At 35.5% G+C, this 11,024-nt stretch overlaps 1 protein-coding gene across 2 annotated transcripts; it reads right to left on the bottom strand.

Annotated features, from left to right (window-relative positions):
- Positions 1–1,520: 1,520 nt before the first annotated feature.
- Positions 1,521–10,801, bottom strand: LOC139133869 (homeobox-containing protein 1-like). 2 transcript variants are annotated; one of them, XM_070700637.1, is made up of 7 exons: positions 10,467–10,801; positions 9,700–9,735; positions 8,639–9,148; positions 7,430–7,635; positions 5,760–6,005; positions 5,129–5,224; positions 1,521–4,545 (listed from the first exon to the last, which is right to left on the bottom strand). In XM_070700637.1, the coding sequence occupies exons 3-7, from the start codon at positions 9,103–9,105 to the stop codon at positions 4,487–4,489; spliced, it is 1,074 nt and encodes a 357-aa protein (XP_070556738.1). In that variant the 5' UTR covers positions 9,106–9,148; positions 9,700–9,735; positions 10,467–10,801; the 3' UTR covers positions 1,521–4,486. The 2 variants fall into 2 exon arrangements, with proteins under 2 accessions (XP_070556738.1, XP_070556739.1); XM_070700638.1 differs by lacking the exon at positions 10,467–10,801 and adding an exon at positions 10,248–10,362.
- Positions 10,802–11,024: the final 223 nt, after the last annotated feature.

The raw sequence follows: 11,024 nt of genomic DNA, 5'->3' as shown, positions 1-11,024 counted from the left end.
CTGCCTACGACCCCGGTCACAATGCACTGATGTCACCAGTGACGCAATATAGTGGGCCATCTAAATTTAACCTGATAATGAGGTTGGTCCACAGGCAACCAGGATAAACCAAAGAAAACAAAAACCCAAAACAAACAAATAAATAAATAAAAGAGAAAAAAATAAATAAGGATTGAATTGATCGAATACTAGTAACACATGCAATATATCCAAAATTCTTCTGACATCGCATTTTGAATATATTGCATTTGTTTTTGGATCAATTATATTTAAATTTTTACAGTATTCAATTTACTGTTTTCTCTTTTACTTATTTGGTTATTTGTCTGTCTTTGTCGCTTATGTTTATTTATTCATTTATCGCTAGTTTGTTTGATTCATTGGTTGTATATTTGTTTGTTTTGTTTGGTTGTTTATTGGTCAGATTAGTTTTTTGTTTGTGTTTGGTCGATATTTTTGGCTTTCTTTTTGTTTGTTTGGTTATCCTGGCTTCCCCATGGTTGGTCCATACATTTGACCAAAGCTTTAAGTTAAAGATCCATACAGAAAAACAAAATGCAAAAAAGCAACAAGGACAAATAAAAACAACAACAGTAACTAAGATAAGAGACGTGTCTTGGTAGGGATGTTCTTTTCGTAAACTTTATGGTTATCTGCCATAGATTTTCATTTTGTTTTGCTGTATTTATAATTGGTGTTTCTTTATTTTCACAATTAGGTACTCATTTCTGTAATGTTTGATTTTTATTTAAATCAATAATCTGATATAAACTCCACATAAGCACAAATATTCAAAATGAAAGTATTTATTGACACATTTGAAGGTGATTTTCAATACAAATGCTGAAAACTTGGATCAAATTATTTGCAGGCAGAAAAATAAAGACTAATACGATAGCGTAAGACCAACCTATCTCTACATCGGATTTTAATCAAATTGTCAGAAATGGTGATTTACGGGTCATATGGGCCAGGAATTCCACAAGAGTTTTGGGTCACAACAATAAGTATTCTGGCTTACTATTGTAAATGATTGTTACGTAAACATGTGAATTGTAGGTATTCTAAAAGACAGCTAGACAGCAATAGAAAAGCAGAGTAATTACCGTCTACTGTCCTTGCCAAGGGGACATTCAGGGGCTCAATGGACCAATTATGCTGGGCTTTCATAGCCATTTGATTTCTTTTCTCCTTTGTGCGTACACTTCAAACATATAATACAACAAAACAATTACCACTGTGATACACCAAACAGTATTCAAATCACGCCAGGCACCGACTTTCTTATTGCTTGTAACATTGAGATGAAACAGGGTTGCTGATTGGTTGCTCTGCAGTTTGGAATGACAAATAGAAGTTTTTTTGTCTGGAGGTCACAAGGTCACATTGTGCAAACTCATGGCAAACTCAATATGGTGTTTGTGAGAGGTATATGTCACCGTGAAGTTATTGTTGATTCTCAAAGAATACTACACACACAGAAACTATGCATTTCAATCTTTATAATAAAGTGCAATGGATATTATTGAGAAATCAAACATTTCTCATGCAATATATTTATTGAATAACAGGCATTTGATATAGACAAAAAATTGATATCTGTAAACAAAACAACAATTTAAAACTAAATTTACAGAATGCCTGAGAGGTAGGTTCACAAAAAACAAACTGTACAAACTCTGACATAAATTAATGGAAAATACAGATTTAACAGTGAAGATATTTTCTACCTACCTATGAAACAGCCACAATCATTGAATGCAATATTCATTGACATAATTTTTTATTTGAAAGGGGCAGTCATTACAAAATCTGACAGAATTGTCAGTGTATATTTTGAGAGTATTAATCAGTTTTTCTTTTTTTCAAAAGCACATTGAAATACCAAGTATTTGTCTACTCCCCAAAGCATGGTGAAATACTCAGTATTCAGCTTGTCAGCAGTCTTTGAAGCCACTGATATAATATACAATGTTTTTGTTATGATAAAAATCTGGAGTGTCTATGTAACAAACTGAATTATGCATCCAATGTATTTCCCAAGTTATTGCCATATTTGGAAAGGCTTATGAATTATGCAAATTAGCAACTCATTTACATGCAACTACTGACAAAACTCGTCAGATACAAAGGTCACTCTCTTGTTTCTGTTTTCCTCTTTAATGACATTTCCCAACATTTTAATAGATCTTAACCAATTACAAAAGTTCTTGAAAGAAGAGTTCAGCCTTGTTTCCAAACATCTCAAAAGTTCAGCCAAATATTCATTAAGTTATGAAATCAGTAATTATGTAAATTAGCACTAAATATGCAAACAAAAACTTCAAAAAATAGCAGGTTTATACTGTCACTGAACTTGCAAAATACAAAATTGTATTTGGCTATGATTCTTTTCAGATAGTGAAAGAACAACTTTGATGCACTGAGATACCTACACCCTCAGTCTGGTGATATCAGATTTAAGTTTCACTTCTGACAAAAGAATCAAAAAACAATTTTTTTTGTATGTTAAGTGGAAGTTCTTGTTCTACTCCCCAAAACATGTTGGAACACCAACTATATATCTTGTCATCATAGTGTCTATGTGTGCAAAAGTAGTTATTTACAATTGAATTGTAGTCTAGACCAGACTTCCTTTTCAACAATAGCAATGCAGTCTGTACATGTACAGACTGAGTTGACAATCTCAAACATTTGTATTTCAACATGCTTTGGATAGTAGAACAAGAAACTGCAGTTGAAATATAAAAAACAGTGAAAAATTCTTCAAAAGTTACAGCTACTGGCCCTTAAAAGTACAGGTATACACATTGCCATCTATCTCACAAAGACTGTTTCACACCATATACATTGATATTTGAGATTCACAAATGTTGTGCTCAATGAGAGAGAGAGAGAGAGAGAGAGAGAGAGAGAGAGAGAGAGAGAGAGAGAGAGAGAGAGAGAGAGAGAGAGACTCTGAGGTGCACTGTGTATGGATATGCATCATGGTTCAGAAAAACAATTTTTTTTATTTTCACGTGACTCTCAGACTACACCACTGTACAGATGACATATTTAGTACATATTATGGCCAAAACGTGGGAGGTGACCATTTGCCTTAAGGATGGCAAATAGTCTCTTCCTCAAGGGTACAGTCCATTGTTTCCATTACATGCCTCTCTTACCGGTAGTTTTCACTCAAAAACATTTGGCTTTATTTGCAAATGGCAGTCATATGCTTTATTTCTATGTTAGATGAAAATCTGTAGAGAATAATTTTCATCATCGAACAGTCCATTGATATTATATAAATCACTGTCATGCTGTTTGTCGATATTTTATGCATACATTTCTAAAAAGGAAGGCCACTCTCAGTCAAACGATGACTATGCAGCCCGCTAGCCATCATCAAATGACTATTGAATGCCATGGGGCACAAGACACTCAATACATGAGGCATGCAATAATACAAATGGCCAACCAACCACCATGACTGAAAACATTTCTCAGCACAGTTAAGGATGCAAGTACATCAAATCTGTACACAGTGTCAGTGACATTGCTGTCCCATGATGGCAGCATTTGTGATAGATGCTGTATAGCTTTATCATTGTTGCTCTTGTAAGAGTTTCTTGAAGGAACACATCATTTACAGACAAGTTCTGATATTTTTCAGTCAAAAATTCTCAACACATATTTAATGTGATCTTACCGATCATAACTGTTGTAAAGTGTATTTGGTGTGTATACATCTGTGAGATAAACACAGAAATTGCCTTCAAAACAGATTTGCATCATAAAATTCATTCATCCGGGTAAAAAAAATTATTATTTGATCTCTACTGCTAGTTTTTAACCTTGGTATCAAGTACTTCTTGTCCAGGCATTTTTTCCAGGGCTGAAGCTCCAAGGTCAATGCACACTAGAATTCTGTGCTGAAACTTCAATTTTCTAAAATTGAAGTAAATTATGCAGATCAGATTGGCATATATTGCTACTTACATGTCTGGAATGCATTGCCACAATTTCTTACAAACAAACTTTGAGATCAAATATCAGACTTCTGACCCCCTACAATAAATTCAAAATATTTCCAATGTCAGTCAGATTGTGTTGGTGAACAAACTCAATCAGTTTGTTTGATCTTCTTGACTTTTCCATCTTAGAAAATGGGGCAAAAGTTTGTTCATAGCTGAGGTTAACTTATAAGATTTTGCATTACTCCTATGCTTGATTGGAGTGACCAGCGTCTCTAGAAACATCAGCATTGGTTGACATATTCGATTATTACATCGTCCTACATTACCACCAGTTTCAGCCAATCACTGAGGAGATGAGTCATTGCTAAGCTCCTCCCCATGTTGATTGACAAGTGCCAGAATGGAGTGATTGACAGCTGCCATTTCTACAGCCAATTGCATTGGATCTTGGGTGGGGCTTGAGGCACCCCTTGACTCCACAATGCTGCAGTCGCTGGGACTTTCAGACTCTCTCTTGACGTGGGTCAGTGAGTTGGAATTATTTCCCGCATTTCATTCATGTTTGATGCAGCTTCCATCTCAGCTGTGAAAAAAAGAACAGAGTGCCGATGAATGGTTGAGTTTTTTAAATGATCTCAGATTTTTGGTTTTGTGACATGGCAACATTATACCCTGTGGCACTGCAACACCCTGTGGTGCTGCAATACCCTGTGGCTATGCAATGCATTGTGGCTATGCAATACCCTGCAGGTATACAACCCTTCATAATTATGCAATGCCCTGTGACCATCCATAACCTTTGGCACTGCAATACCTAGTGGCTATGCAATGCCCTATGGCTATACAACACCTTGTGGTGCTACAACGAGCACTGCAATACCCTGTGCCAATGTTGGACAAAAGAAAGTGTGAAAGAAAATGTTCCATAAATATGTGAAAATGACCACAATATGCACAATAATAGGACAAATGCAATACTCTACATTTTCATAATTCAAAATGATTTTCTCTCCTGATGTATTTATAATTGTACTAATAATATATTAAACGTGAACAAATCCAGTGAAATGTATCATAACATCTTTCAAAACATACTGCAATTGCTTTTAGATCAGGTAGCCATTTACTCTACAGATAACATTCACTGATGTTATGCCTATACCTACCAATATGTTTCCTCCTCTTCAGATCTTTCCGTTTGTTACAAAACCAATTGTAAACTTTGACTGGAGTCACCAACTTATCACCTGGCAGTTCATATCCTGAGAAAGAACAACAAAATGACGCATGAAATCTGCAACATGGACTGGAGTTAATGAAATCCTGCAATCTGCTGGTGAACATTGTCACAATAAGAGCTGGATGAAAACTCACTTGTAAGGTGTGCAGTACATTACTTGTTTTTACAACACAACACAATTTACCATAGCAACATCTTTTCAAATTGAAGCTTTCAATTTTTCATGATCAGGATGGTTCTCTATGCCCTGGTAAAAGATTAAACACCTTCCAAATTGTGTAAAATCGATCAGACTGTTTTCGTAAATTATCTTGCTTCATTCCGATTTAAAACGTGTACCAGGATAATGACACAGTTTGATAACTGGAGTAATTTCAGTGAGATGCTCTTAAGAAAAAATATGTCAAGGATGAAAGATTTACCATTTTGTCTGATAAGCGCAAACCCAGAATACAATGTGATCATACCCACTGACTGTGAGGAGTTGGTATCAGACCCCTAACTTAATCTCATAATTTAAAACTTTAATATGATTCATGGAATGCCCTCTAACTTACCAGGTATTTGTATGACTGAATTGCACGCATCAGAAATGACTTCCCTCTCATAGTCATCCGGATATTGGTTTTGTTGGAAATATTTTTCCAGAATGGGAATACAGGCATCCTTCCAGACAAATCTTTCTCTTTTCTTTCCAGTACTGGGAGGTGCCGTTTTATCAGCTTTGTCTGGCGTGGCATTAGTGGCAAGTTCAACATCTTCAGGAGTTGATTTTGACTGTGATTTTGAACCCATGTACATTGCTGTGAAAGACCAAACAATTTATGAGAAGAATAAGGCGGCAACTGTGATTTCAATATCATCCGATTGTTCATTTTTCATGACTTATATAAATAATAAAAGAAACAAAAACTGATTTCACTCTGCTGTGCTGAATTTGTAACTGGATGTACCAGTAAGTTGATTCAGCTCGCTATGGAAAGGACGTCTATCAGAAATCTTGTAGACAAGTCAAGGTTCAAAAAATGTCTATTAATATTTCTTCTTTTAGGAGAGACTTTCACAACTAAAGTAGTTTGCACCTCAAAACTGAAAGACTTATCAAACTTTTGCTCAAACTTTCTATAAGAAAACATTAAACCATTTCCTTTCAAAATCAAGATTAAAATCTGGGGTCAACGTGCAAAATTTGGTACAAGAGAAACAAATTACCCAATATTTACAAAATTTGAAATTCAAAATTGCCGTCATCCCTGTATCAACTCTTTAGGGGAAAAATTGAATTTTTGATTTTCAGGGGACAAACTTTATTAACTCCCATAGCTTCAAAATTGACCCATTGAAGCAGTAGACCAAAAAAAGTATTATAAAAGTTTGAAAGTTTAAATATTTGTCCCAAATGGAGGTGCATTCTACATTCCACTGGCCTTGCTAAGTCACTGGTCATATGGACAGCTACATAATATGACTATCATCTCAACTATGACTTCCATGAGTATACTTCTTATCATCCCATTTGTCGATATAGCTTTGGACTGAACAGAAAAAGACGACTAAGACTTGATGATTATTAACATTCATGGTCTTTGATCACAAACCTTTAGGAAATAAAAATTAAGTCGTCAAAGCTCTTGTCATAATAAAGAAATTTCCTTTTAAGTATCTATAGGTCATTATATTTGGTATTAAAAAATAATTTATTATTATTCACTATGAAAAGTTATCAATTTTATTGTCAGCATTAGCACAACCCTGGACAATGTGACTGTACCTTCTATGTGTATCAGTTATGGCAAATCCACAATGCAGCGATTGCATTGCCAGTGTTTATGTCATCCAGTCTATAAAAATCTACAAGCATGGGTACAGATTAGAAAACATTTGTATTGATCTATAAGGGTTTCCTTGGGGACCTATTGTCAAGTAGTCTTTTCCTTATGACTCCCCCTAGGTTACTAGAGATTAATGCAAAATGCTGTTTGAGTTCAGAAATTTTCCACCTTTTCGGAGCATCATATAAGCAGAGCCATAAAAATCGCTGTGCATTTTCCTTGCCTGAGGAACAAAAAGCCATTCTTACTGCAAAACAAAGGAAAACAAACTATGGCAAAACTTTGTCCCTTCAGGGCTACATATTACATTACCATATGGTCAGCAGTCAGCAGTTTCTTGACAATTGTTACTACCGGTAACTCTGGGAGAGACTTTTGATGGTTTACAAACTTACCTGGTTTAAAAGGTATTCCTTTCTTCTCATGGACATACCATTGATAAAGTAATCTCTGAGTGTGTGATTTCATTTCAATACCCTGTACTAGAAACAGTGAGATGTAACTTTGACTGATTCCAGTCTTCTGAGAGACGTAACACTGTGAAATCTTTCTGTCCGCCATGAACTGTTTGATTTCTTCTTTCACAGCTAATGTTCCCTTCCTGTGTACAACAATATAAGACACTGTCATTGATCGTTGCATCAACTGCAAGTAGAGAAATTCATTTGCTTGGGGGAAGGACAGTTGCTTGTTGTTGCGACAGCTAAAAATAGCAAAATTTATCTGCATAAGGGAGCCGCTTTCTGCTTTGTTTGATCTGTGAGCTTTACATTTTCTCAATATTCACTTTCAAGAGAGGAAAACAGTAGTTGGTATGAAGCTACAAATATGCCAGCCTGCAGGCATGATAAAAAAGCAAACAGTGCTGTGGATATATGTACTGTTGCTCACGTACTGCATGCATATAGCAGTGATGGCTACAAATGCACAGTGAAAAGCTATTTTCACATACACCAGTACATGAGACCAAAAGCAAGGTTTTTACAATTCTGTTGTGTCATTTTGAAAGGCTACTATAATCTAATTGATATTTACTTCGCTTGTGTTTTCCCTTAGTATTTCATGTATCCCACTATTTTCAACTTCCATGATATTTTTTTAACCCCATTATATCCCCAAAGTCTCAAATTTTATAGGGAATTCCATATGCAATTTACAATTACTGCTAGTAATCTGTACAGTAACTGTTGACAAGAGTTAAAATCTATGAAATCCCATAATGCAATTGTGCAAAACAGGTCACTTTGCATACATGCAAGTTGTGACACATATTAATAAATATTTTATAAATACATTTGTTAACAGTACTCATTTACTGCTCAGAAAAAAGAAAAATCAAAGTGCAGTGTATCACAATTTATATGTTTGCTAAGTAAATGAGTTTACTGTTCATGAATGTATAAAATATGAATGTGTGTCACAAGTTACATTCCTAAACAGTATTCAATACAGCTCAGGAAAATGAAACATCAAAGTATTAATTCATAAATATGCAAAATTTGCAGAATCACTGTCATTTATTGCACACTCTCAGGATGAATCTGTGTTTATATAACCATGTAACCATGCAAATTATAAAGAATCATTTTAGCAGGCAATGCTACCTTATTAATTCTGTGACTTCTTCATCTTCAGCTGATGGTGCAGAGTTGTCACGATTTCCAGTGCCACCAATGGTTGACCAGGTGGCCTCCCTGGCACCGTTCATACCTTCACTGTTTGCCCGGTATGATGGAGATGAATCTTGAGGCAGGCCAGGGTTGTTGGCATACGTGTCCACAGCAATGTACAATGTCTGATTCTGTGATTCTACGGATGAGTTGCTTCTACTTGTCATGTTGCCGTGTGTACTGTTCAGTTGGTTAGCAACAGAGTTTCGATTGTCCGGATGCTTTGGCATGTTTCCATGGTTACCAACAGGAGGAGATCTCACAGACCCAAACCTCCCGTCAAATTCCTGGTCCAATCTTTCCATAGTATCCAAGGCGTGGATGATTTCCTCTTTAGTCATTCCACTTTTCCGTAATCTCCGCAACAGGTACACCTGTTCCATGGTGTACCTCGGCTCCATTTTGCTGTTTCCCTCACTACATCAATATGCTACATTGATAAAACTGTTCAAATGACAGGTAAAATTAGACTTGTGAAAATGTCGATACTTGACTAGACCACACTACACACATAAAAACAAAACTGACACACCAAATATATGAAAGACACACACTTATAGGTTTTGATACTTATTCAGCATGTGGTGAAGGTCAAGACCATAACTAAATTTTTTTAACAAACAGATTATCAATTAATTTCCCACACAAAAATTCAACAAAATCGTATGATTGATTACAACTGAAAACTGAACCCATAACTCAAAAGATGAGACCAGTACAGAACAGAACAGTATGAGAAAGAACATGATTTATAAAATTTATTCATTTACATGGTTGATATTGCTACTTTGTTTCACATTGTTTTGTTGCAGTAAGTCAGGGGAAGCTTTAGTAATTTTGAACCTAGCAAAATTTCCATGAATATATACATTCTTCTACCTCTCCTTGGTCCCATTTTCAAAGGAATTTAGTCAGCTAATTTGATAACCTTGATCATATAGCTGATATAACATTTAATGACAGTTTAAAGTATGAATTGTCCATGTCATACTTACCTATTTCATTTTATGGTTGGACCAAAGATGAAATATCTGGAAAGAAAATACATTCATGATAGTCTGACAGAAGATGGTATGATTTTTTCTGATTGAAAATCAGTATGAGAGGGTATTTGGGGTACTGCTTGCAGCAGCTCGTGCTCACAATTTAGAGTGGCTTAATCAATTTCTGCATTAAATGTGAATTGCTATACACTTGGTTTGTATTTCGAACGGTCTTTGAACGCCTGAAAATATTCACGGGAGGTGTGTAAATAATTGGGCCGTTCACAGTTTACGTCACTGTTCTCTCATTAATATGCAAAAATAAATATTTGTCCGCATTTCAAGCTGCGTGTCCGATGTCGCGCGCGTACAGCTATATTTAGTAACAAACCTGTAACCGTGAACAAGGCTAAATAATTTTGACGTATATTTAAAGCTTGCAATAAACAAGGGACGTTCAACATCACTGTAAGTTTGGCATTAATCAATATAAAGATTTCGTTACAACTAGTTAATATTGGTTATGTAGAATACATGCTATAAACAGGCGGCCTCTTTACCTTGGCCTTGCGATGTCATAAATTAATGTGATAAAACGTAATTGTTGGAACATCAGCGTCGCCACCCTCTCGAGGCGAAGACGATGAAACCAATGGTAACTACCCTGCATGGCTGCAAAACCTTAAGAAACTCATTCTGACGAGTTCGGCTTCCGTCTCACTGCGTTTTTATCGTGAAGTGTTACGGATAATCATGAAATATCGCCCTAAAATACAAACCTGGAATGCTGGTTATCAATGTAGCGCAAACCAAAATGGCGAATGTTGGTTAATAATTGGTTAATAAACATCTGTTTAATATTCATGATGGCTGGTTGTCGATGGTGAACACTTGCTATCGTGAGTGACTTCAGGAACAACACTTAAGGAGTCCTGTCATTGGTCATTATTTCGCGTATAAAATTGAGGGAGCGTCTGCGAGTAAAACTGTAAAAAAAGTAATTGAATTTAGCGTGACAGAAAGTGGTTGTAACGGGTGAAGGTCGTATATAGCTGATTCCGCGATACATAACAAAGTAAACCAGGGCAGACTCATTCAAACTAGCGACGTATCTATCATTTGTAGACCGCTTATTCGTCAATTAAGTAGAGGTATTTTAAACAAAACGTATTTTTGATATATTTTTGAAGTTAAACCTGTTTTAAAGAATGGAATTTAAGTAGAAAATCTGTAAATATATATGACTTTTAGCGTATTTTAAGTTTATTTTATTATTTTAGAAAAAAAACCTTATCAGTATAATGGTCTTAAAATGCAGTAATATACTGTATGTCACG

This window comes from Ptychodera flava, chromosome 5 (genome assembly GCF_041260155.1).
Source record: "Ptychodera flava strain L36383 chromosome 5, AS_Pfla_20210202, whole genome shotgun sequence".
Taxonomy (NCBI): domain Eukaryota; kingdom Metazoa; phylum Hemichordata; class Enteropneusta; family Ptychoderidae; genus Ptychodera; species Ptychodera flava.
Note: the sequence above shows the minus strand (reverse complement) of the source record. Positions and strands in the feature narration are given on the sequence as shown.

Bases quoted from the DNA above. Each gene is read 5' to 3' on its own strand.
- LOC139133869 (XM_070700637.1), bottom strand. From the start codon at position 9,105: ATGGAGCCGAGGTACACCATGGAACAGGTGTACCTGTTGCGGAGATTA. The intron at 6,006-7,429 runs GTAAGTTTGTAA...GGTCTTTCACAG, and splicing joins AGGAATACCTTTTAAACCAG to CAATGTACATGGGTTCAAAA. The intron at 5,225-5,759 runs GTAAGTTAGAGG...GTTCTTTCTCAG, and splicing joins TTCAGTCATACAAATACCTG to GATATGAACTGCCAGGTGAT.